The sequence below is a fragment of the Urocitellus parryii genome, chromosome 11 (genome assembly GCF_045843805.1).
Source record: "Urocitellus parryii isolate mUroPar1 chromosome 11, mUroPar1.hap1, whole genome shotgun sequence".
Classification (NCBI taxonomy): Eukaryota; Metazoa; Chordata; class Mammalia; order Rodentia; family Sciuridae; genus Urocitellus; species Urocitellus parryii.
In genome coordinates this window covers 19325385-19351119 of record NC_135541.1, presented here as the reverse complement: position 1 = coordinate 19351119, position 25735 = coordinate 19325385, and the positions used below count along the sequence as shown (strand labels likewise).

Sequence of the window (25735 nt, the reverse complement as noted above, 5' to 3'; positions counted from 1 at the left end):
TGGTTGGGGGGTGTAGCTGGAGGAGGGGGAACAGGTGAGAACGGCTGGACCTGTTGGGCCAGGGTTCAGTGGACGGTAGGGGACTGTCCAGGTCAGGCCTGGGAAACTGGCTGGGGGTCTATCAGAATGGGACGGAAGGGAGCGCTGGGGAGGGGTGATGGGTATGAACCCTGCTCTGTCTGCGCCATGTGGGGTGATTTAGAGCGGGGCGTGTGGTTTGGGAGAGAATGCCGGCTCTTGGCTTCCTTAGGAATCTGCCAGGGCGAAATGAAATAGTGCATATGAGCCATTAACAGCAATGGATATTACTATCTCCCGCTTCAACAGAAGTGTAAGCTCCCAGAGAGGGCGAGTCCACGGCTGCTGTAGCAGCCCCCGTGGGAGGCAGCCCCCCCACCCCAGGGCACCAAGTCCAGCTGGAGTGCTTGATCCCTGGAGGGTTCCCCTCCAGACCTTGGAGTGGGCCGGACCTGGAAAGGAGGCTACCAACCAGGTTCCCATAGGCCTGGTGCCCTGAGGTGGTCTCCCTTCTCTGTCTCCACACAGGCCCTTGTCTTCCTTTGGCCCTGCCAGGTGAACAGACATGTCACAGGTGGGGGATGCAGAGGGCTCCAGTCCAGAGGATCCTGTTCTCCATCCCCAACACAGATGTGGGGACTTCCAGAAGGACATGGCAGGAACCATCCCCATGCCAGACCTAAAATCAGAGGTCCAGGTTTGGGCTTGGAGCAGGAAGAGGGGCCTCATGGAGGGGTCCCATCCAGGTGCCAGCTCCCAGGCTGGAGGTGCTTCTGAGGCAAGCTTGGAGGTTTTGGAGCTGCCAGCTTTGGAGCAGGGCCAAGAGTCCAGGCCTGGCCCCAGGCTCCCCATGCAGCTGCCCCCAGTGCCTGCCCAGGGGAGTGCTCAGCCCCCCAAGAGGCTCCAGGTTTCCCTGCATGACATCTTACATCCTAGATGCCTCCGGGATCTCTGTAGCACGTCCCCAGGTCTCCCCAAGAGAGCACAGGTGGGCAGAGAGAGGCTGACAGGAGCGGAAGGGGCCAGCAGCCCCAGGCCCAGGGAGGTGGGAGATGAAGACACATGCTCTCCAGGGTGTGATGGGAGAAACCCCACCCTCCACAAAGAGGCGCCCCCTGGAAGGGGCCTTCCATCCTCACCAGGCCCTAAGAGGTCACGAAGAAAAAGCAGGAAGTGTAGGGCCTTTTCCAAAGGTAGGAAAGGGGCTGATGGCTTCTTGTGGCTTGATCAGAGCCCTGGTGGGGACAGCCCGTCTGTGGGAGGCTCCCCCCAAGGTGCTGACCTGGAGTCCTTGGGGGGCCCCTGCAGGCCCCCCTCTCCCAAGGACGTTGGGCCTGGAGATCCAGTTGGAAGTTGGGCTGCGTGTGCCTCAGGGGTGGAGGAGTGTGGACACTTGCCTGCTGCTGGGTACCAGGCCCAGCCAGGCAGCCCCCACGGCTCTGTTGGGTTCCCAGTGCCCTTTGGAGAAGAGTCCCTCAGGCCCACTTCCCAGGACCTTCTGATGAACCCTGTGCTGTGTCTGGAAGTGCCAGGGGGGACTTCCACAGAGCAGCAGGAAGCAGAGCCCCTGCTGGGGGCTGGCACTGAGAACCAGGAGGAGCTGGAGGCCAAGGCCCAGCCAGCACCCGGGGAGAGGCCAGGGTGGGAACTCGCTGCCCCTGCCGATGCCTGTTCCAGCTCCCCAGAGAGCCTGGACATCTTCAGCTCCTCCCTGGAGTCCGCCACCAGCAAGGCCGACATAGGGCCCCTCGAGGGGCAGAGAAGGCTAAGGAGAGGTCCCGCATTCGGTGCCCAGGAGCACAACACAGATACACGCTCAGACCACCCCTGCCAGGATGAGCCAGAGGAAGCCAGCCCGGGAGGCTGCCCCAGACTGGTAAGTTGAATCTAAGAATTTGAATAGGAAGGGCCAGGCCACCTCTTCACACGATGCTTGGCGGTAGAATTCAATAGGGCGAAGCTAGATGGACTCTTTTTTTTTTTAAATTTTTTAGATGTTGATGGACATTTATTTATTTATTTATTTATTTATTATTTATTTATATGAAGTGCTGAGACTTGAACCCAGTGCCTCACACATGCTAGGCAAGTGCTCTACCACTGAGCCACAACCCCAGCCCCTAGATGGAGTCTTAATGAACATTCTCTCTCACTCTTATGTAAGCTGAGGCCCGCCAGAGTCAGAAAAGAGGAAATGAATTACCCTACTGAATTTTTGGAGGGGTCCTAATCATCTGGAGTCAACAAGTCCTGGGTTCAAATCTTGCCTCCGACCTTTCCTAGCTGAGTGACCTTGTGATATTTTTTTAATCTAAGTTCCTCCATCTGTAAAAACGAAATACTAACACCAGCTAAATAGAGTTCTTTGGGGGATTAAATGAGATTATGATGTAAAATAACGTACCTAGCACAGCATAAGGTACAAGGTAAACAATAATTCATGTTAACATTTGCTTTTCCTTTAGTGTGGACAATAGCCCTAGAAGACAAGCATTAGCTTTATATGACTGGATGGAGAAACTGAGGCTCAGAGAGGTTAACAAAATTGTCCAGGCTCACACAGCTGTGGAGTCAGTACCCAGCCATGTTCCCTAAAATCATTGCTTCCCTTTCTGTAGTTTTCCCACTTACACTAATTTTGTTAGTAATTCACAGCTAACATGAATGTACACCAAAAATGGAAGGTATTTTTTAGTGACTATTTCCCACACAGTTGAAGTTTCCACATTTATTGTACTTGCATATTAACACACTAGATGTTTTTGATATAATCTTCCTGTGAAACCCAGAGAGATAAGGTAACAGATTCAAGGCCACCCAGCTGGTTAGTAACAGCCAGGGCACAAATCAGGCTGTCTTGAGAGCTTGCTGCTCATGAATCTTCCACGTCATAGCACAGTAGTCCTCACATCTAGGTGGGCTAGCATGTGCGGGGTACTGTGCTAAGCACTTCATCTTCAATCTTTTAACAGTCCCTCAGGGTAGATGCTATTGACTTCTACCCATTTCACTGATGCGGATGCTGAGGCTTCAAGGGGTAAAATGACAGCCTAGTCAAGGCCAGAGAGCCAAGTCGTAGCCCTGGGATAGGAACCAATGAGCTGCCTGTTTGTTTATTGCTATTTGTACCATGGTTACATTAGAATGTCTTCATATCATCATTGTAAACATCACTTCAAAACATTTATCTTTAATTTTCAAAGTGACGTGTGTTCATTATAGAAAATAAAGAAGAAATAAAAGTCACCCATAATGCCAACGTTCAGCACCAACTCCTGAAGGCATTTTGGGTATCCATCTTTTCCCTGTGAATAGATGTCTTGTCTTTACCTGGAATTGTGATCATATTTATCAAATTATAATTTTATTTGTTTATTGTGAATGCCTCCTGAGCTCATTGCCCATCATCCAGGGATAATGCCTGTCACACCCTGTGCCCTTCCAGTGTCTTTCCTGGGAACTTCTGTGCAGATGTGAACATCTCTACCTTTTCACCTGAGTGGGCTCGGGCTCTGCCCTCTGTGTTGTTCTGGGGCTTGAACTTGGCTTTGTAGGCTCCATGGTAGATGAAGCTCTTTCCAAGTTGGTACACGTTGTTCTGCTGAATTTTTTTTTGCTTTTCCTGAACCCTGCGTCATAGCTGTCTTAGACAGCTTTGTCACAGTCCCAGGCGCTGTCAGGATGAGGGGCTGGGCTGGGACTTCCTTTTCTCATTTCCAGCCGCTGTGGCGGAGCAGGCAAGGGGCTGGCATTCCGTTCTGGCTTTGTCTATCCAGTGACCTAGGCCAGTGCCTTCACCTTTCTGAGCCCAATCTCCTCATCTGCAAAACGTGGCTATTAAAAGCACTTACCCCGTGGGGTGGTGGCGAGGAGCACACGAGATGACACATGTTTGGCTTTTAACACGGCGCTGAGTACAAGAAAAATGCTTAAAAGGTTACCTGTGGTTGACAGGTGCGGTTTTGTCCTGTTGTAAGTGATGCTGGGGCAGACATCCTGGTACACCTGGCTCCTCCCCACTCCAGATGATTTATCTGGACCAGATGTCCAGACTTGGGATTCCTGGGTCTGCGGCATTTTGGGGGGTGGGGCTTGTTGAGGCGTGGCAGTAGAGCCAGGTTCCTGCCTCGCTCCACTGGAAACAGCCCACGGCTGCTCCCTTCCCCAGGCCCCATCCTTGACTCTGCGGTACAGCCCATCATCCCACAGCTTCCCAAACATCCCGTTGCCATGGTGACCGGTGCCAGCTGCAGGAGAAGAATGAGGCTGGGCTGTGACAGGGACGGGCGGGTGGTGAAGGACAGGGCTAATGGGGTGTGGGCAGGGGTGGGCTCAGTGCCCAGCTGGTCTGGAGCCCCCTTTTAGGGCTCCAGCTCCTTCTCCTGGAGGCTGCCTGGCTGGAGGCAGGGACAGACAGATGGGTTCAAGGTCAGGCTCTGCCTCTTAGGACAGGGTGACCTCAGACAAGAGATGTCTCTTTCTAAATCATAGTTGCATCCTCTGTGAAATGGGGAGCAGCCCGTGGGCCCAGAGCTGCAAGAGAGGTGGCCAGTGTTGTCTTCAACTGGCAGAAAATAGAGACTCTTGGAGGAGGGATAGGAGGGATCTGGAAGCCGTTATTTTGTCTATCTTGAGCCCCCCAGGGGATAGGAGGGGACATGGGAAGGGCAGCTCTGTCAGTGCCCTGAGCTCTGCCTTCAGTCTGCCCACCACGACCAGGGGACACACAGCTCCTCTGGCCCCAGGCAGATTCCTAGGCACCAGGTTCACTGTCTGCACCTGCGTGGTGTCAGGAGGCTGGTGAGGGAGGAGCCAGTGGTTGCAGCGGTGGGAAGCCTAAGAATAGCTCTTTTGGCTGGGGGTGTAGCTCAGTGATGAGCTGCTTGCTGAGCATGCGGGAGGCCCCGGGTTCCATCCCTAACATGGGGGGGGGGGCAGGGGGAGAAGAAATAGAAATAGAATAGCTGTTTTTGTTAGAGTGCTTACTATAGGCTAGGAGCTTCCCCTGTGTCATCTCAGGTCATCCTCATGAGCGCTTACAAAGTCAGTGTTATCCCCCATGTTGCTGATCAAGACAATGGGCATTCAGAGGTTGGCAACTCACTCAGGGTCCCTTGGAGAGTAACAGGTGAAGCCGGGCATCGAACCCAGGCCGTACCACAGCAGAATCTGAGCCCTCAGCCAGGCTGCCAAAGCCCCAGCTAGCGGGGTTTGGATGTGTGACAGCCTCCTGCTGAACAAAGAGGAGGCCTCCTCTGCAGACTCCACAGTCTAGTGAGAGACAAGCAAGTAACCAGAGTTTAACTGCAAACTGAAGCCCAGAGGCCTGTTCAGCACGCAGAGCAGGTAGGAAGGGCGGGGCAGGAAGAGGGCAGAGCATGTGCAAAGGTACAGGGGGCAGCATGGAGCTGGGCAGTAGGTGTGTTGGGGCCAAGCCGGGAAGAGTGAGGTGAAAACATTGAATGGAACAGGAGACACCGAAGTGTGGTCACGTGTCCGGAGGAGGGCTCTCTCCAAGGCAGGAGCCAAGGAACCTTATCAGCATTAATGTTTATAGAGAGAGCTTGCCGTGTTCCGGGCACAGTTTAAAGATTCTTGAATAATGATCGCAATCCTTGCCTCAATGCTATGAGGTAGACACTGGTACCATTTTACTGATGAGAAAACTGAGGCACAAAGAGGTTAACTTTCCCAAGATCACACAGATCCTAAGTATTGACAGCAGGTATCCTATTGCACAAATATGCTCCATTTATTTGTTGACTCCATATGGAAGGGTGGGTTCTTTGCAGGGTTTTTTTGCTATCATACATGGTGCTGTTGTGAATGGTTTGGTGTGTTTCTTGGCGTATATGAGCAAGAGTAGCTCCAGGGAACATTCTATGGAGTGGAATTTCTAGGTTATAAGATACACGTGTCTTCACCGGGCACAGTGGCACACTCCTGTAATCCCAGTGGTTTAGGAGGCTGAGGCAGGAGGATCACAAGTTCAAAGCCAGCTTCAAGGCCCAACTTAGCAAGGCCCTAAGCAACTCAATGAGACCCTGTGTCTAAATAAATAGGGCTGGGGATGTGGCTCAGTGGTCGAGTGTCCCAGGGTTCCATGCCTGGTACCAAAAAAAAAAAAAAGATACACACCTCTTCAACTTTACTTAAGCAGTGCCAAATATCTCTCAAAGTGATTGAAATGTTTTATATCCCACCAGCATATATAAATGTGTCAGTGATTTCACATCTTCACCAACACTATTGATATTTTCAGATTTTTATTATTATTATCAAAGTAGAGATATGCTACAATATCTCAGTGTTGTTTTAATTTTCATTTCTCTATTACTAAGGAGATTCTTGTGCATTTTAACCACTCCTGTGAAGTCTTTTGCCAAAAATAATAATTTTTTTTTGTTGTTTAGCTTTTCCTTATTGGTTTGTAGGAGTTGTTTATATGTTCTGCATACACTACTCCTTTTCAGTTATATGTTATGCAAAGTTCACAGAGAGTGTGGCACATACTTTTACTTTCCTTATATGTCTGTTGGTGAGCAAAAGTTCTTGATTATTTTTATTGTGGTAAAATACACATAATGTAAATTTTACCATTTTTAACAATTTTTAAGTGTTCAGTTCGGTAGCATAAAGTACATTCATATTGTTGAACAACCATCATCATCATCCTCTCCAGAACATTTCCTTAATCCCCAAACTGAAACTCTGTACCTATTAAACAATAGTTCTGTTTGTAATTCCAGCAACTCGGGAGGCTGAGGCAGGAGGATTGTGAGAAAGCCTCAGCAACTTAGGCCCTCAGCAGCTTAGTGAACTCCTGTCTCTGAATAAAATATAAAAAGGGGCTGGGGATGTGGCTCAGTGGTTAAGTGCCTCTGAGTCCAATCCCTGGTATCAAAAAGAAACACAGAAATAATAATTCCCCATTCTTGCTTCTCCCCAGCACCTGGCAACCGCTGTTTTACTTTTTGCCTTCGTGAATTTGATAACTCTGAATACCTCAGGTGGTGGAATCCTGCAATTATTCTTTTGTGACTGACTTATTTCACTTAGCATAATATACCACATTTTATTTATTCATTCATCTTTCAGTGGACATTTAGATTGTTTCCACCTTTTGGCTGTTGTGAATAGTGCTGCTACGAACATTAGTGTGCAGATATCTGTCTGCATTCCTGCTTTCAAGTCTTCTTTTGTATGTTCACTCAGAAGTCTGGGGGAATTCTTATTATTGCAAATATCAAAATTTATGAATTTATTCATTTTCCTTCTTCCCTTTCTTTCTTTCTTTCTTTTTTTTTTTTTTGAAGAAATGAGATTTTTGTCCTGTCGTTTTATTGCATCTCTGTGGCTTAGTTAAACATGGTCCTCTGTAAATTGGTTGAATCTAGAGGTTTGATTAGAATTGGATTCTGTTGTGAGCTTTGTGGGTGGTAGTGTATTCTTTCCATTGGAAGGCCCATAATGTCTGGTTTTTTTTTTTTTTTTTGATGCTTTCATAAAATGATAACTTTTAAAAAACTGCAATTTCTAGCTGTTGCTGGCATATAAAAATTATAATTGATTTTCGCTTATTGATTTTGTATCCAGAAATCTTGCTGAACTCTTACTAATTCATATAATTTGTCTATTAGGATTTTTTGTTCAGTTTTCCAGACAGACAATCATGTGTGGACAGATGACAGTTTTTGTTATTTTCTTTCCCGTTCTTCACGTCTGCCCCTCCCTGTCCTCACTTGTGCTGTACGAGACCACAGTGTGACATTGAATAGAAATGGGTGATGATAGCAGGGACCCTGGATCAGTTTTAGATTTTTTTTTCTTTTGGAGGGGTACTGGGGATTGAACTCAGGGGCACTCAACCACTGAGCCACATCCCCAGCTCTATTTTATATTTTATTTAGAGACAGGGTGTCACTGAGTTGCTTAGTGCCTTGCTTTTGCTGAGGCTGGCTTTAAACTTTCGATCCTTCTGCCTCAGCCTCCCCAGCCACTGGGATTATAGGTGTGTGCCACTGTGCCTAGGCAGACCCTAATTTTTTAATATTTATTTTTTAGGTGTAGGTGGACACAACAGAATGCCTTTATTTTTATGTGGTGCTGAGAATCGAACCCGGGTCCCGCCCGTGCTAGGGGAGCGCTCTACCGCTGAGCCACAATCCCAGCCCCAGACCCTCCTTTTTAACATAAACTTTCCCCCCATATTTTTAACTGGTGCCTTGTAATTCTACAAAATGGTGGAATGCCTTGTTACATATTTGTACATGCACATGACATTCAATAGAATTTAGCCATGGTCATTCCCCCCGAATTTCCCCTTTCCCTCCTGTCCTCCCTCCCTCGTCCCTTTCCTCCACTCTGCTGATCTCCCTTTGATTTTTCCCAAGATTTCCCCCCCCCCCCACCTTTCTTTGCCTTGTTCCTCTCTAGCTTCCACATTGGAGAGAAAAACGTATGACCCTTGAATTTCTGAGTTTGGTTTATTTCACTTAACATCGTGTTCTCAAGACCCATTTCATTTTCCTATAAATAATATAATTTCATTCTTTTTAATTTTTTTTTGTAGTTGTAGATGGACAGAATCCTTTTATTTTATTTGTTAATTTTTTTTTTAATGTGGTGCTGAGGATCGAACCCAGTGCCTCATGCGTGCTAGTGGCTCATGCATGCTAGGCAAGCGCTTTTCCACTGAGCTACAGCCCCAGCCCTAATTTCATTCTTCTTAATGGCTGAGTTAAACTCCATTGTGTTATGTATACAACATTTTCTTCAGTCATTTATTGATGGACATGTGGGCTGATTCCACAGTTTGGCTATTGTGAATTGTGCTGCTAAACATGGGGATGTGTGTATCACTCTAGTGTGATGACCTTAATTCTTTAGGATAAATCCCAAGGCATGGGATAGCTGGGTCCTATGGTGGTTCCATGCCTCATCTTTTGAGGATCGTCCATACTGATTTCCATAGTGGTTGTACCAATTGACAATCCCCCCAACAGTGCCACAGAGTCCCTTTGTCTCCACCTCCTCTCCAGCATTTACTGTTTTGTATTCGTGATGACTGCCCTTCTGACTGGTGTGAGATGAAATCTCATTGTTGTTTTGTTTTGAATTTCCCTAATTGCCAAAGATGCTGAACATTTGTCTCCATGTATTTGTTGGCCATTTGTATTTCTTCTTTTGAGAAGTGCCTGTTTAGTCCATTTGCCCATTTATTAACTGGGTTATTTGTCTTTTTGGTGTTAAGTTTTTTGAGATCCTTATGTATTCTAGGTATTAATCCTCTGTCAGAAGAGTAACTAGCAAGGATTTTCTCCCATTCTGTAGGTCCTTTTATCACATTCTTTTTTAAAATATTTATTTATTATGGACACAATATCTTTATTTTATATTTATGTGGTGCTGAGGATCGAGCCCAGTGCCTCGTGCATGCTAGGCGAGCGCTCTATCACTGAGCCACAACCCCAGCCCTTTCCTCACATTCTTAATTGTTTCCTTTGTTGTGCAGAAGCTTTTTATTTTTTTCCCCAGGGTTAAGGACCAAACTCAGGGCCTTGCATGTCCTGGGCAAGTGCCCTGCCACTGAGCTAAATCCCCAACCCTCAGAAGCCATTTTTTTTTTTTTGAACCAGGAATTGAACCCAGGTGTGCTTGATCACTGGGCCACATCCCCATCCCTTTATATTTTATTTAGAGACAGGATCTTGCTAAGTTGCCTAGGGCCTTACTGCATTGCTGAGGCTGGCTTTGAACTTGCAATCCTCCTGCCTCAGCCTCCCAAGCCACTGGGATTACAGTCATGCACACCATGCCTGACCCCCAGAAGCCTTTCAATTTGATGCCATCCCTTTTATTAATTCTTGCATTATTTCCTGCGCTTTAGGAGTCCTATTGAGAAGGTCATTGCCTGGACCTACAGGCGGGAGTACTGACCCTGTGTTTTCTTCTAGGAGTTGCATAGTTTCTGGTCTGATTTCCAGGTCTTTGATCTATTCCAGGTTGACTTTGTACAGGGCCATAAGGGTCTCATCTCATTCTTCTACATTTATTTCTACCATTCTGTTTAGAATTTCTCATTCCTATACTTGCTCCCTTTTAGATGGATTATTTTTCCCTTGCTCCTTTTTTTATCTCTAATTTAGAATTTTTCTACGTCCTGTTGATGTTCTCTCAGAAGTTCTCTCAGCCTGAATGCCTGACTTAGCAAAGCGTAAAAGTAGTTACAGTCTTCCTCCTCCTCTGAAGTAGGGAAGGATCTTGGAATGCTTTCATTCTGAGCACGCACCTTCCCAATTTGTGTGTTATTGTTATCCGGTAAATTGGTCTTATCCTATTTTTTAAAAACAACAAATCACACACTGTTATTATAGTTTCATGCAATGTTTGTTTAGATTTAACAACATATTTATCATTTTCTTTGCTCAGAATTCTTCATTGCATCTCAGCTTTTCTGAGTGGGATAATTTTTCTTTCCTTCTCCCTCCATGCTTTATCATTTTGTTTATTGAGTAAAATAAAATGATCAAGAAAACCAACTGTCTTTGTTTTCTCTACAATATCTTTATCTCATCCTCATTCTCATCTGATTCTACAATTGACAGTTTTCTGGTTTGGTTTGGTTCTGGGGATTGAACTCAGGGCTCCTCTACCACTGAGCTACATCCCCAGTCCTATTATTTTCTTATTTTGAGACAAGGTCTCCCTAAATTGCTGTGGCTGGATTGGAACTTGCTATCCTCCTTCCTTAGCCTCCTGAGTCACCAGGATTGCAGGGTGCTCTACCTTAGCTGGTAACACTTATTTTCTTTAAGCACATTGAAAATAATATTCTAGCCGGGCACAGTGGTGCATGCCTGTAATCTCAGTGACTAGAGAGGCTGAGACAAGAGGATCACAAGTTCAAGGCCAGTCTCAGCAATTTAGTGAGGCCCTAAGCAATTTAGTGAGACCCTATCTCAAAAGAAAAAAACAAAAAGGGTTGGGAATGCTGCTCAGTGGTAAAGTGCCCCTGGGTTCAATCCCCAGTACCAAGAAAAAAAAGAAAGAATATTCTACTAGGGTTTGCCTTTCATTATGACGATTGAGGAATTAGCTGTTAGTTAATTTCCAATCTTTTTCTACCTACAGTGTCTTTTAGTGAGTGGCATTAATAGCAGAGTGGCCTGTGGAATTGAACTGCCTGGATTTAAATCCTGGTTCTTTGGTTTGCTAGCTGTGTGACCTTGGACAAGCTAATCATTTCAAGCCTTAATTTTCTCTTCTGTCAGATGAGGGCAATAATCATACTAGTACCTCATAGGGTCATAGTGAGAATGTATGGTGCTTACCGCAGGAGTAGCATATTTGATGTGCCCTTACAATACTAGCTATAATTTTTTTTCTCTTGATGCTTTTAAGATCACATTATCACTGGTGTTGATGTGTCTAGGTATGGATTTTATTTTTCCTGTTTGAAATTCACCAAACTCCTTTTTTTTTAAAATTATTTTTTGGTACTGGGGCTTGAACTCAGGGGCACTCGACTACAGAGCCACATCCTAACTCTTTTTTATTTTTTTATTTGGAGATAGGGTTTCCCTGAGTTGCTTAGCGCCTCACTGTTGCTGAGGCTGGCTTTGAACTCTGGATCCTCCTGCCTCAGCCTCCCAGGCCTCCAGGATTATAGGCATGCGCAACCGCATCCAGCCTCACCAAGCTTTTTGAATCTGTGAATTGCTGTCTTTGATCAGTTCTGGAAAATTCTTAGCCACGCATCGTCAAATACCACCTCTGCACCATTTCCCCTCTTCTCCCCTTCTGTAACTGAAGTTAGATGAATTACTCTTCTTCACTCTGTCCTTTGTAGCTGCTTAGCTGTGCTTCACAGTCTCTGTGCCATGAATATTCTGTATCACTTTTTTTTTTTTTTTTTTTTTTTTGGTACTGAGGATTGAACCCAGGGGCAGTTAACCACAGAGCCACATCTCCAGCACTTTTTTGTATATTATTTAGAGACAGGGTCTTGCTGAGTTACTAAGTTGCTGAGGCTGGCCTCAAACTTTCGATCCTCCTGCCTCAGCCTCCCAAGCCCCTGTGATTACAGGTGTGTGCCACTAAGCCAGGCCTGCATCACTTCTTTAAATTTATCTTTAAGCTGGGCACAGGGACACATGCCTGTAATCCCAGCCACTTGGGAGGCTGAGGCAAGAGGATCACAAGTTTAAGGTCAGCCTGGGCAAATTATATATCCTCAAAATAAAAAATTGGGGGATAGAGATCAGTGGTAAAGCACCCCTGGGTTCAATCTTCAGTACCCAAAAGAACAAAATTTACCTTCAAATGTGCCAGTTTGTTTCAGCTGTGTCTAATACGCTATGAAACCTATACATGGAGTTTTTAATTTTAATTTTGCCTATATTCCTTATTCCCAGAAATTGCATTTGGTTCTCAACCAGATTTGCCTTTTAAATATCTCTACACCCACTCGGCCTTCTCCCTTCACTCATATGCGAGGCTCTCCTTTTATTTCTTTACACATATTATACATAGTATTTTGTATTCTGGTCCCATACGTCCGGCCTCGGGGACCTTCACGCCTCCCACCCTGCTGCCTGCCGTTCTCAGCCTCAGTGCTGGCTGAAGGACCCTCGAGACCAGGGCCAGCCAAAGGCTCGGAGCTGTGAAGATCTGGTCTTAATATCTTCCCGGCTCCTTTTCCCAGGTGTACCCTGTTTTCTGTTTTTTCCTTCCTCTTTCTCAATGACTCTTTTAAAAAGCTGATTCATTCTCATGTTTTAAAAACACCACCCAAAAAGTGACCAGTCTCCCTCCGAGCACCCAGCCCCTGCCCTGCCGGCAGCCCAGGTTATGGGCCCTTTTGGTACTTCTGGAGATAATTTATGCACATTCAAGCGCCTACAAACTTAAAAATTCATTCTCTCGGAGACACAAATGATAGCACACTACGCATATTGTTTTGCACTTGCTTTTTAATAAAAAATATGTTTCTGATTATAAAAGAAATACATGCTCATTTTGAATAACATAAATATCCAAGTGGAGACACATAGAAAGTGAAAGTCCCTCTGGAATTTCCTTCCCCAGAGATACATGCTGTTATGCATCTATAAATATATATTTACATAAAGGGGCTTATGCAACCAATATTGTTCTGTAACCTGTTTTTTTTTTTTTTTTTTTTGTTCTCCCAATAACACCATGATATCTTTCCATGAATCTTTCTGCATCTCCACAGAGCCCAGCAGTTAAGTGTTGGGGCTTTCGGATCAGAATTGAACTCCAACACAGCTCGCCAGCTTAGTAGCTATGGGACTTTTCAGGGCCCCTCTGAGCCTCAGTCTCCACATCTGTGAAATGGTGGGATAAAGGTAGTACACCCGCCTCGTGCTGTTCAGAGACCTTAATAAGACTGTGTGGGATGAGCTTCCTCCAGGGCCCGCTACTTCGTAAGCCCTGGTAAAAGGTCATTTTTACTGGGACTTCCTCATCTCTTTGGCCACACAGAATTTAGGGTGTAATATGTTACCATGTATTCACTCTTCCCCCTTTAATTGGATTGTGCCCGACTTTATTTTGTTATAAATGTCAACCTGGTGAACGCCGCATACCCTTTCGGAAAGAACATCTTACAGTGAATTCCCTGCCGAGGGGGTCACCACTGGGTTCTTTGGATTCTAATCTCTGCATCCTCTCTCTCTCCAAGGAGGACGTGAAAATGCCCCATGGGGTGAAGCTTGTATCTTACGTAGGTTTTTTTTTTTTTACTCCTTTCTGATTGACCTTTTTCTTCCCTGTTTCAGTGTGGCGGGGTGGGTGGGTCCTCCCCCAGGGGTGATCCTCCTCCGGCTATGATGCTGAAGCTTAGACTTCCAGTTTCTCCCTTGCAACCTGACCATTCCATGATCATCCAGTCAAGGATGAATTTTTCAGGCACAACCTGCTTTCCAGAAAATTCCTGTGGTTTGCAATAAATTTTAAAAAAATCAAAACACACTTAAAGTGGGATAAAAGCCTAAAGAAAGCAAAGGAAAAGAGAAATAAAATCTTAGAATTCGCCACCCTCTACCAATTCTGGAAAGGCACAAACTTCTAGGCTCAAAGTTATCACTGAGCTGCTTCCTGGCAGCCATAGCAAAAAGAGGAGCAGGAGGGATTCCATAGTTCATTAGAAGACCAAAAACTGTGTTGCATCTTGAAATGAAGGGAATTCTCTCAGGAACAATAGCTGGGTGGTGGGCAGTTCTTACAGAAGGGGAGATGGTTGCAAGTGGCTATTTCAAGGAGAAGCAAAAAACAAGTTAGTGGCCTCTGAAAGGGACATGTCCAAAGCTTTGACAGGAGGAGGTGGTGTGAGAACAGAACATGTGTCCCCTGAGGAGGTCACCTCTGGTCAGAAGGAGGTGAGAAGGCTCCTTGCTCAGGAGGGTGGGAGTGAGCCCAGGCTCCTCTCCTGGGACAGGGGCCAGCCAGTCGGCAAACGTTTACTAAATCCTGCTAAATGCCAGGCCTTTTGCAGACATTGGGTAAACAGTGAGGACCGACATAGGCACGTCCCCTCTCCTCCTGGGGGACAGACGGCCGGCCGTTGCAGGGGAGGCGGGCCCTCCGTCCAGCTGGTTCTCAAGTTCTCCTCTCCCCGCAGCTCGGGTCTGGGGCGGTGATCCAGCTCTTGGGGGCCATCAGCTACGGCCAGGCTGGGGGACAGCAGCTGCTGAAGCTGGAGGCTCTCCAGGACTTCATGGAGGCCAGTTCGGCCTTGCCGGCCCAGAGGCCCAGAAGGAGGCAAAGGGCCCAAACCCGGGGTTCTGCTGGTCACCAGGTACAGAACAGGCTCCTCACGTGGTTGGTGTGGCTCCGTCACCTGACTTGGAGGTGTCACTGAGGCACAGAGGGATGGTGTGACTTCTCAGGACAGCAGCCAGGGGCCCCACCTGCCTGGCTGCCTGGGCTCTGAGTGTTCTTCCTCCAGAATCCGGGAGGTCAGTTGGAGGAGGGGGACTAGCGTGTTCGAGAGGGTGTCCTGTCAGGCCTTTGTCTCTGGCTGACCAGCATGTTCTGCTGCCCCCAGGTTGTCCAGTCACCTCCTTTAGGAGGGACAGCACGTGACTCTGGAAGCCTCTTTGATCTCTTCCTCCCTCCAGGCCGCTGTTCTGGGCCCCTCAAGGATCCCTTCCCCAGGGCCGACTGTTCGGGGGTGAGTGCGCCTGCCCCTGCCACCCGGCCACGGTGGAGAATGGGTGGCAGAGTGTGGGGGGCCGCAGGCACGGGGGAAAGCAGTGTCCCCTCCTCACCTCTCCCTACAGGGTGGCCTGACGGAGGCTGCAGATGGGGAACCCCTCCAGGAAAGGGCAGAGGACTCAGGTGAAGGGCCAAGGAAGGTCCCGGCCCCAGCCCCTGCTGGGACTCCTGCCTCCTATCAGCCTAGAGTCCGTCCCCTAGGGCGGGCGCTGCTGGCCACCAGGGCCCAGCTGTGGACAGGGGGGCCTGGGTCCCTGAGGGAGGATGTTGTCCATCTGGGCTCCTGGGGCCTGCCCTGCCTCATGCTCTTGGGGGCTCCCAGGAGGCTCTCTCTCCCCCACAGCTGGACTTCAGCTTCGACAGGAGAAGACCCCCCAGGATCTCGTGGTTCGGGCCACTGTAGTGCGCGCCATGCAGGAGGCACTGTGGAGTCGGTAAGGCCTGGCCTCTGCTTCCTCAGTGTGCTGGCAGGCTGCCGCGGACCTGCCGGCCAAGCCGTGGTCTGAGGGCTTGTGTGTGTGACTAACCCCACTGGGGGGAGGTCACTGGCTCACCTGGCCAGCCAGCCTGCGGAGAGCCGAAATGTGAACCTGGGCATCTCTGCCTTCAAGGTCATGCTCTGCCCTTCAGCTACTGCAGCCCTCAGTGTCTGCTCTGGGCCTTGTTGGCATCACCCACAGCAAATGCTTTTGGACACAATGAGAGGCTGTGCTGGAGCATCTGAGATGGGTGCCCAGAGCTCTCATTTACTGAAGGTGAGGCCAAAGCCCAGAGAGGGCAGGACTTTGTAGAGGCCACACAGCAAGTCAATGGAAGATTCAGGGTCACTACTATCCTCTCCCCTTGGCTGATGCTTCACCCCCACCAGCCAGGTCCCTCCCTTCCCCACCTCCCCAGCTCCATTGGCCAGGGACGGCCCAGGCTGAGGAATCTGGATTTGACTCTGGCTTTGCCACTGATCAGCCCTGATCTCCTCTGAGCCTCAGCATCCTGTGGAAGGAGAACGGTCATTTTTGTTTGTTATGAAGTTGGGTAAGAATAGCCAGGCCCAGGTAGGGAGATGCCCGTGACGGAAGTGAGTTGGCCCACTTGGGTTTCCCGCCACAGGTCTCCCCTGGGGCTAAGTGTGTGGCTAACCCCATGGACTCAGTGCCCAGGGCCCTTCTCTTGTCCCCACAGACTACAGGAGTGTCCCGACCTGGTGCTGAGTGAGGAGGTGGTGGAGGGCATCGCTGAGGACATCGAGGCAGCCCTCTTTGACCTGACACAAGACACCAGTTGCCGCTACAAGACCAAGTACCGCAGCCTGCTGTTCAACCTGCGGGACCCCAGGAACCAGGTGAGCGGGCTTTGACCTGGGCCTCCGCCGGGTGCCGATGGCAGGATGCTCTCAGGATGGTTGGTGCAGCCTCTACCCCCTGCCTTGCAGGACCTGTTTCTCAAAGTGGCTCACGGCGACGTCACCCCCCACAAACTGGTGCGGATGAACTCCATCCAGCTGGCCCCTCAGGAGCTGTCCCGCTGGCGGGACCAGGAGGAGAAACGGGTGAGCCGTGGAGCCCAGTCAGGAGAGGGCGGCCAAGGATAAGAGAGGGTGAGAGGGACAAGGACAGGGAAGTGCAAGATGGGGAACAGGAGAAGTCACACGGAGAGTCCGGGGATCTCCCAGGGGGAAAGCAGGAAGAGGCAGAGGTGAAAGGCACTGGGGACAGAGGGCACTGTTGAGAGGTGACACACTTGGATTTCTGTGCAGCTGGCTCGTGGTACAGTGGGACAGGGAGGACCAGGTGGTAGTCTGCAGTCTGGAGTCCAGGGTGGTCGTTCACCCTCCAGGGGGAAAAGTTCCCAAGAGTCCCTCTTCCCATTCCAGCCTCAGAAGCCTTGGGAAAAGCTGGAGGCCTCCTGGTACCCCAGTCTGGGGAAGGGGCCCCACAGTCCCCACAGTCCCATCCCTGGGTACCCTGTGTCCATGGGCTTCGCCACGCCTAGGAACTCAGGGGTGGGGAAATTATGGAACTGGCCAGCTTTGGAGAATGTTCACCAAATGCTTGTTGGTGGCCCAGTGAGAGGGTATGGGGTGGGGTCTGAGATGCTCTTCCGAAAGACCCTGGGCTGGTCAGAGCTCATAACCAGAGTCCACTAGGTGGACCCACCAGCTGTGGGCAGAGCTGCTGTCCAGGCATTGTGGGGTCCCAGGGCAGGACTGGCTGCATAGTTTGTGGGGTTCAGTGCAACATGAAGATGTGGGGCCCTTTGCTCAAAAACTGTTAAGAGTTTCAAAGTGATAACAGCAAAGCTTCAGGCCAAGCGGGGACCCTGGGTGACTGCATGGTCCCACACCCTGCCAAGGGAGGACAGGACCCCTGCCTTCTGGGCTTTCGAGGAACCTTGCAGGTAGGATGACATTGATCAACAGTGACAACCACACCAGGCCAGGCTCTCTGCACGTGATGTTTAATCCAGTGCTCTTAATGGAACCCCCAGAGAACAGGTAAACCAAGGTGTAGGGCAGCTTGGTGGTGGTCCCAGGCCACACTGCCTCATGAGTCTTTATTAACGGTCCAGCAGGGACTCGGCACCTGTGCTCTTTCTCTCCACCACAGCCTCCCCAGGGCAGTGAGAGGCAGAACTGACTGTGGGTGAAGGTGAAGTCTGGGAAGCCTTCCTGGAGGAGGCAGGATTAGCGTGGAGGGTGAATGAATGAGTGGAATCTGGAGAGGTGGGACTGAGGGTGGTGGGCTTTCCAGGTGAGGGGAACCAAGGAGCCAGTGTGGAGGCAGGGAGAGGCCTGGCTTGGAAGGGGAGCCACAGGAGAGGGCCCTTGAGGCGGGGAGGTGTGGCTGGGCCCTTGGTGGCCAGAGGCCCCTGACTGAGCTCATCCTCTTCAGGGCCTAGAGATCATTGAACAGCAACAGAAGGAGCCTCGTGGGCTTCCGGCCTCCAAGTTGACCCACAAGGGCGAGGTGGAGATCCCGAGGGATGTGGACCAGACGCTGACCCTGGAGGACCTGGTGGTAAGTTGGGGCCACTAGCTGTGTGGTCGAGAGCAAGTCACCTGTCTACTCTGAGGCCCGCCTTGTTCATTGTAAAGCAGGGACCGTGGTTCTGACTGCGCAGGGTCCAGGTGGGCACGGAGGCAGTGCCACCAGGCTGCGGTGTCCATGCTTTCTTGGTGCTGGTCTGCTTTCTTTTGGTCTCACTCCAAGGTGCCCAGGCGGGTGGCACCAAGGCCTAGCGACAGTCTGCCTCAGCCTTAGCCCTCCTGCCCAGGTCTGTGGCGGGGAGGCAGGAGGGCCACAGGGCCCCGGCAGTGTTTTCCGGATGTCAGGGACAGGGACATGCTCTACTTGGTGCTTTTGGAGATGCCCCAGGCAGGAAGCCACCCATGGCTCAGGGTGGTCAGGCCAGAGGGCCTCCTGGAACTTGCCCTGGCATCTGGAAAACCAGTAGGAGAGTCCAGAGTCTCAGCGCCTCCCGTCGCTGGGGACTGGCTTTCCCTCAGGCACACCCCACGCCTCCCTGCCCCGGCCTCCTCCGTCTTGCGCAGATCCGGCCCCAGGGGCTCAGCAGCTCCAGAACCTCTTACCTGGGCACCTCAGCCTCCTGCAGCCGAACAGAACTTCCCCTTGGCGCACATCAGTCACTCTCAGAAGAAGCCCACTGGCTTGGTTTGCTGTTCCCGTGGGGTCACTTGTCCCCTGGCTCTAATCAGCTGTGAGTCCAGGAGAGAGAGCTTCAGGGCTTCAGGCCTCTTGACCATGACCATTCACTCAGCACACACGTACTGAGCACCTACTGGGTGCCAGGCTCTGGGAGAAATGGCAGTGAGCCTGACAAGCTGAACCCCCAGCACCCCACCTGTCACCCCCAATGCTCAGGCCAAGGAGAGCCACAGCCCAGGTGGAGAGGAGCCCTGGGAGACGGTGGCTGCTCCCCCACCAGAGCCCAGCCCTCAGAGTAGGGGACTGAGGGAGCCATGTGTCTGCAGAGGAGAAGGTGGGAAGACCCAGCAGGAGTCCTCAGTCCCCAGAGAGAGGCAGAGAGAGGGGAGGTGGCGGAGTAGGGAAGGGAAACCACACACGGTACACTGAGCTGTGCCCCTTTACAAACAGCACCTCATTCAGCCTCGGACCTCGCAGTGACATACACGGTCTGTGCTATTCTGGGATGGAAAACCTGGAGCCATTGGTCTGAGGCCCCACGGTAGTGGTGGAGCCGAGGTTTGAACCTGGGCTGCCTCGCGCAAAACCCGAGCTTCGGCACTGCTCCCGAGGTGGCTATAAGACAAGGACAGAGTTTCAGAATCTTTTTTTTTTTTTTGTGCTGGGGATTGAACCCACTGAGCCACATCCCAGCCGTTTCTTATATTTTATGTAGACAGGGTCTGGACAAGTTGCTTAGGACCTCACTAAGTTGCTGAGGCTGACTTTGAACTTGGGATCCTCCTGCCTCAGCCTCCCAAGTTGCTAGGATTACAGGCATGTGCCACTGTGCCTGGCAGTTCAGAATTTTCTTAAACCCTCCTAAAGCAACATGTTCTTTTTAGGTGTGTATTTTAAAGGGAACAATAATTCGGCAGGGGACATCAGGAGTCCATGGAACGCCAGGTGCGGCGGAGCACACCTGTAATTGCAGTGACTCAGGAGGCTGGGCAGGAGGATCTCAAGTTTGAGGCCAGCTTTAGCAGGTTAGCAAGGCTCTATTTCAAAACAAAAAATAAAAAGGGCTGAGGGTGTAGCTCAGTAGAAAAGCACTCTGGGTTCAACTCCTAGTACCAAAATATAAAAAAAAAATTAAAATGTAAAAAAATTTAAAAATCCAATGAAGGTGGCTCATTCTCTCTGATTCTGCCCTCTGTTTCTGAGACTGGATCTAAGAATATAAAATTTAGGAAAATAACTTCTGCACAAAGATTTCCTCAGTGCTATTCAGAATAGTGCAAGCCAGCAAATGACCCAGACAGTAAGCAACAGAGGTGATGGGGACACTTCAGCTCAGTGCATCGAATGCCTCTGCTATAAAATGAGGATGTCAGGTTGAATGCTCCATCTCAGCTGTTTTAACAAAGGGCCCCAACCCCTATGTGTGGAAAAACTATGATAAAGGAATGACTGCCTGGAATATCACGAATTGTATGTGTGGTAGGATGGGGAAGGATGTTTCTTTTTTCAACATTTTTTTGTATTTTCAAATTTTTCTTTGAGTTCACAGTAATTAAAAAAAAAATGAGGAAAGTAAAATAAACCATCTCTCTGAGGCTCCCTGCCCATGGAGGGCCGCTGACTTCCCCAGCCACCTTTCCATTTGCCCCCTCTGCTCCTGTGCCTTCCAGGGACCCGTGGTGTCTAGAGAATGCAGCCCCCTGGCCCTGCCTGCTCCCCTGGAGGACACCACGGAGCAGCACCATCACCACTTCCTGGACCCCAACTGCCGCATCTGCACAGGTGGGGGTAGGTGGGGCACTGGGTGGGGTAGGGCTGGTGTGGGGATCAGCAGCAGGATGGCGACCTGGCGAGAAGGGGCAGAGTGGGGGTGCCTGTGCCCAGGTCACTGTGAAATGAACCTGGTGCAGCCGCGGCTCTCAAGCCCGAGTGGCCTCCTCTTCCGCCTGTGGTTTGAGCTCCTGCCTCTGCTGTTTGCAGACTGTGAGGCCTTGAGCGGGCTGCCAGGCTTCTCCAGAGCCACCAGAAACAGGGAAGACCAAGCCTCCCAGAGAGCTCCAAACCCAGCTTCTGTGTCCTCTCCAGAGATGTCCCAAACCAGGGACACCCCTGTTACAGAGCCCCAGGACAGGTGTGTGGGAGCTGGGAGGAACAGGCTGGGAGGGAGAGGCATACCCAGCATGGACTTGTCTTCCTGTATGGTCTTGGGCAAGTCTTCCCGCTCCATGAACCTCAGTTTTTCCACCTGTACAATGGAACTAATCATTCCAGCCTACTAGATTCCCCCTGCACGAGGCCACACTGGGACCAATGTTCCAGTCTCTGCCTTGGTGACCCAGCACCTGCTCTGAAAAGGAAGGAGTTGCTGGGGTTCAGTTCCGATGACCTGCTCTGCCTGGCCCAGTCTGTTTGTCCCTCCCTCTAGGCCACAGATACCTCCTGGGCCCACAAAGGCCTTGCCCAGCCCCCCGCCCTGGGAGGGTGCTCTTGACATGTTCTCCATCAAGCGGTTCCGAGTGAAGGCCCAGCTGGTCTCAGGACACAGCTGTCGGCTGGCCCAGGTACTCCCGCTCTGCTGGCTGGCCCTCCCTCACACGGCCCCTCGGCTGCTCGCCTCCCTTTCCTTCCTTCATCCATCGTTCTGTCACCCTTGCTAAAACAACATGGCATCCTGTCCGTGCCTGGCTGGGGGCAAATGAGACCCCAGCCCCCTCCCTACAGGGACACACAGGGTAAAGCACTCCCTGTGACCCCAGGCTTAAAGCAAAGGAGGGTTTTAGGAGGGATTGTCCAGTGACCCAGTGACCAGGGCGCGTGTTGGTGAGGGTGGGGAGGGGTTGTAAGAGATTGGCTGGGACAGGCTGGAGGCCTCCAGGGCAGGTAAGTCCTCTGGCAGCCCCTGAGGGTCCCTGTCCACTACCTGTCCACCTTCTTCACCCCAGGCCCTTTGGATGGCTGGGAACCAGTCTACCTATGGGGGTGGGCAGTTGGGGGGCTGACTGGCCTCCTCCCTGCCCCCAGGCTCTGCCTGAGGTGATCCGCTCAGCAAGCTGCATCCTGCCCAATGTTGTCTGGGACCTTCTGGCCCGCGTCTGCCCAGCGGAGGCCAAGGTGACTGCCCCTCTCGGTACCCCGGCTTCTCCTGCTACTTCACCCTCTTCCTGAGTTCCCTCCCCTCCTGCTCTGCTGCAGGAGCCTGCCCTGAGAAATTGGGTCTAGTTCCTGTGTGACTGAGCCTCATGGAGTGACCCTCAGCAAGTCCCTCTGTCTCCTTCCCTGGGTTCCCAGAGACTTGGATGAGACCAGGGGCATCTGCAGGCCCAGGGGACAACTGTTCCTCAGCTGCTCTCCTTCTGTGACTGCAGGACATCTGTGTGGTCAGACTGTGTCCCCTCGGGGCTCGGGACACCCAGAATTGCCGCCTGCTGTACTCCTACCTCAACAACAAGCAGCGCCATGGCCTGGCGGCTGTGGCGCACGTGGAGGTGGTCCTGCTCCCGCTGCCCGCCTTCCAGCCCCTGCCCGCCAGACTGCGCCCTCTGGGGGGCCCAGGTGAGAGCTCACGGCTCACACAGCACCTTGCCTCCCTCCCAGGGGACTGACTTGTTGGTACGGGTACCTCTGTCTCAGGAGAGGCAGGCACATCTCAGAAGGGAACTCCAGACTCGGGCAGATGGGAAAGGAAAACAGCCCTCTCAGGACGTACTGTTTGACAGATGAGGAGACCGAGGCAGTGAGAAGGCAAAGTGACCTGACCAAAGTCAACAGCAGAGCTGGGCTTCCCATCCAGGCAGCCTGGCTCCAGGAAGTGGGCTCCTAAGTACTACCCTGCACTGCCTGTGCCATTAGGTACCCCCTGAGTAGAAGCTTCTGGAACAGCCACATTTGACTCAGGTGCAGCAGGACAGAGGCAGGACCCACAGATAGCAGTCTGAAAACATCACTGAGGACAGGAGGAAGGGAGGGGTCCTTCTGCTGCAGCTGCGCTGGTCAAGTTTGGGTTCCATGCAGGGATCAATCCACAGTGTGCCTTCAGGAAAGCCCCTGGGGAGGAGGGCTGAGGACTCAGGGTTCCACTGTACCGGTTCCCTAGTAAAGTGTTTGAACTTTCTGGGCTTCATGTCCTGGGACAATGAGGTAGACTTTGAATTCACAGAGCCTTGAGGTCAAACATCCATGCCCCATCCTCAGGTGGACCTTGGTCAAGCCAAGACCAGCTCCTCCGAGACAGGCTCACCCTCCCATTTACTTTGGGGGGCTCTTCTTGGGACCTCATCTCCAGACCTGCTGTAGCCACAGTGAAGCTTTGGGGGCTCCGTGTTGTCCCCTACCAGGCCTTCCATAGCTCCCTATTCTTTTCCCAGGTCTGGAGGCTACTCACTCAAGTCTCTTGCTGGCTGTGCTGCTCCCCAAGAAAGGACTTCCAGACCCAGCTAAATCCAGCCCTGTGTGCAGGAAGGTTCGCAAGATGGTCTCCTTCAACAGGAAAGTGGAGATGCGGTGCTACCAGCAAGAGGACGGGAGGCAAGATGTGCCCCTGAGAGGCTCCCCTCCCCCAGGGAGTTCCCTGCAGCAGAGCCAGGGCAAGGGTAGCCCACCTCCAAGGGGAGCCTCTGCTTGGCAGGGGTTTCCCAGAGGCAGGGGGAGGCTGCTGGCAGAGCCTGAAACCTGGCATGGTCCTGGGCGAGGGCAGAGGGCCCCAGCACCAGGATGGTTCCAGTCCCAACATCCCTTTTCAGTTATACCAACTGTCCGTGGCTTTGGCCATGGGCAGCACCTCCACAGGGCCTCCTGTCCCCACCAAGCCCTGCTCCAGCACCTTGAGTCCCTGGTTACTATGACTCACCAGTTCCAAGCCTCATTGTGGCCCCCAGGCCAGAACCCCCACCCCCCATCCTCTGTAGCATCTGCCCAGCCCCCTACAGCCCCAGGGATTCTTGGCTTCCTCTGCCAGCCAGCTGCAGTTCCAGAACCCCCTGGCCCAGGCCCTGACCCCTCTTTGGGCCCTATAGATGGATCTTGATGAATCAACAGGGATCTTGATTCCCTTACTCCAGACAGAGACAGGGTGGAGGAAGAAGAGGGTCAGCTCTCCCCACCTCTCCTGTTTGTTTCCTGTCCTGCAATCTGTTTGGTGTTGGATTTTGGTTCAATAAAGAATTTGGAAAAGTTAGTTTTGCATCTGCTGACTGGTCAGGAGAGACCCTAGTTCCAACCAGATGTGGTTTGGTGTGTCTGGATTTTTGTGTATAGATTTTCAGCCTTGCTGACTGCTGGTCTGGAATTTGGAACCATCACTTTGCCCCAGGGAAAAGCTGTTGCCCTGGGTAGTTTCTAGAAGCATTCTGCAAGTATTCTGATTAGGGGGAAGAACAGGCAGTGGGAAAAGGCAGGACTGGGGTGGGGGGAGAGAAGTGGGCAGTGGCTTTTGAAGGTGCACAGACATGGAAATTGCTAAGGAGCAAAAGGAGAGCAAATTTCAATGTTTTTTTAAGCTTCTCAGTGACCAAGATTTCTTCCTTTGGATAGATGAGGGGTACCACAAAGTGCCACCATATTCCTGTGTGTATGTATCTTTGAGTGTCCCTGTGCATGCATGTGTGTCCTTATGCTCGTCTATATGTCTGATTGCCTAGCATTGGGCGGTGCTACCTTGCCTTGGCCCTGCAATGAGCTCGTCACAGCAGCTCTAATGATAAAGTGTCTCCGTGTGTGTAACTTGAGAGAATTGAGTCTGAAGACTGACCTCAGAACTAGCTGCCCTGGCTAGCCAGCCCAGTGTGGGGAAGCAGGGGCTGGCCAAGGGGAGAGAATTCTGCAGAACCCCCCCCCCACCCTTCGCTCCAGAGACTAAAGGTATGTATCCTCTACCCACGTTTCCACCTCGCTCTGGACCCTGATGGACTGGGAAGGAAGGGGCCACGGTGGTTTCCCTCTTCCCTGCCCCTTGAGCTCTGCGGCTGCCCTACCCGCGGCCGACAGCAGAGGGGGCTCTCGGCCTTGGGATGGAGGTCGGGGCTGGCAGGACAGAGGCTGAGCTGGGGGCGGGGTGAGTGAACTTAGTGGAAGGGGTTGGAAGCGTTGGCGCGGGGGTGGGGGGGAGGCTGTAGGTGGGGGGCAGGGAGAGGGGGATCGACAGGTGAACCAGGGAAGGTAGCAGGGCTCCTTGGAGAACTTATCTGGCTCTGAGGGACAAGGGAGCACCACAGCCTCCGCACTATATGCAAATGATGCAAATTACTATGCAAACCTGCAGCTCGATTTGGAGTCCGCAACTTGGGTGGTTTTCCTAACGCAGTGGGGCGGGGGAGACGGGCTGTGCACCCCTCCCCCAGGCCAGTGCTCCCCTCCGCCCCCCGGGAGACTCAGCGCTTGCTGCGCTCCCGGGAAGAACAAGCACTAGCCTCCAGACAGGGCCTTCGCTTCTGAGTTTTGGTTTGCCTCTCTGTAAAGGGGGGTACTAACGCGGCCCTCTTACGCCTCGCAGGCGGGGAGGGGGTCTATGTGAGGATCCCGTCGCCTGTCTGGAGGTGGCGACTGGGTGACGTGACCCCCACCCACCTTTTAGCCCTAGTCCACTGTCCCTTCCCTGTCTCTCTTTTGGTAGGGGCCGGGAGCGCGGCTTAGGCCTGACGTTGCTAGGGGGCGTGGCCGGGGTTGCTAGGCTCGAGGGATGTTGCTATGCAACGCTGGGCGGAGCTCGCGTTGCTAGGCCGGAGTAGGAGTCGTCCTTTACCCTAAGGGTTTGGGTGGATGGTGCCCCAGGCCCACAAGGATCGAGATGGTGCCCTTCCTGCGACTTTCCCCGGGTC

General features: G+C 51.4%; 1 protein-coding gene across 1 annotated transcript; it reads left to right on the top strand.

Moving 5' to 3' along the window:
- Positions 1–583: 583 nt before the first annotated feature.
- Spocd1 (SPOC domain containing 1) lies at positions 584–23946 on the top strand. Its single transcript, XM_026391585.2, has 15 exons — positions 584–1894; positions 13727–13768; positions 14666–14842; positions 15092–15217; positions 15327–15384; positions 15605–15695; positions 16441–16600; positions 16691–16807; positions 18150–18275; positions 20594–20705; positions 20904–21054; positions 21349–21484; positions 21945–22034; positions 22289–22475; positions 23288–23946. The coding sequence occupies exons 1-15, from the start codon at positions 584–586 to the stop codon at positions 23944–23946; spliced, it is 3543 nt and encodes a 1180-aa protein (XP_026247370.2).
- The last annotated feature ends 1789 nt before the right edge of the window (positions 23947–25735 follow it).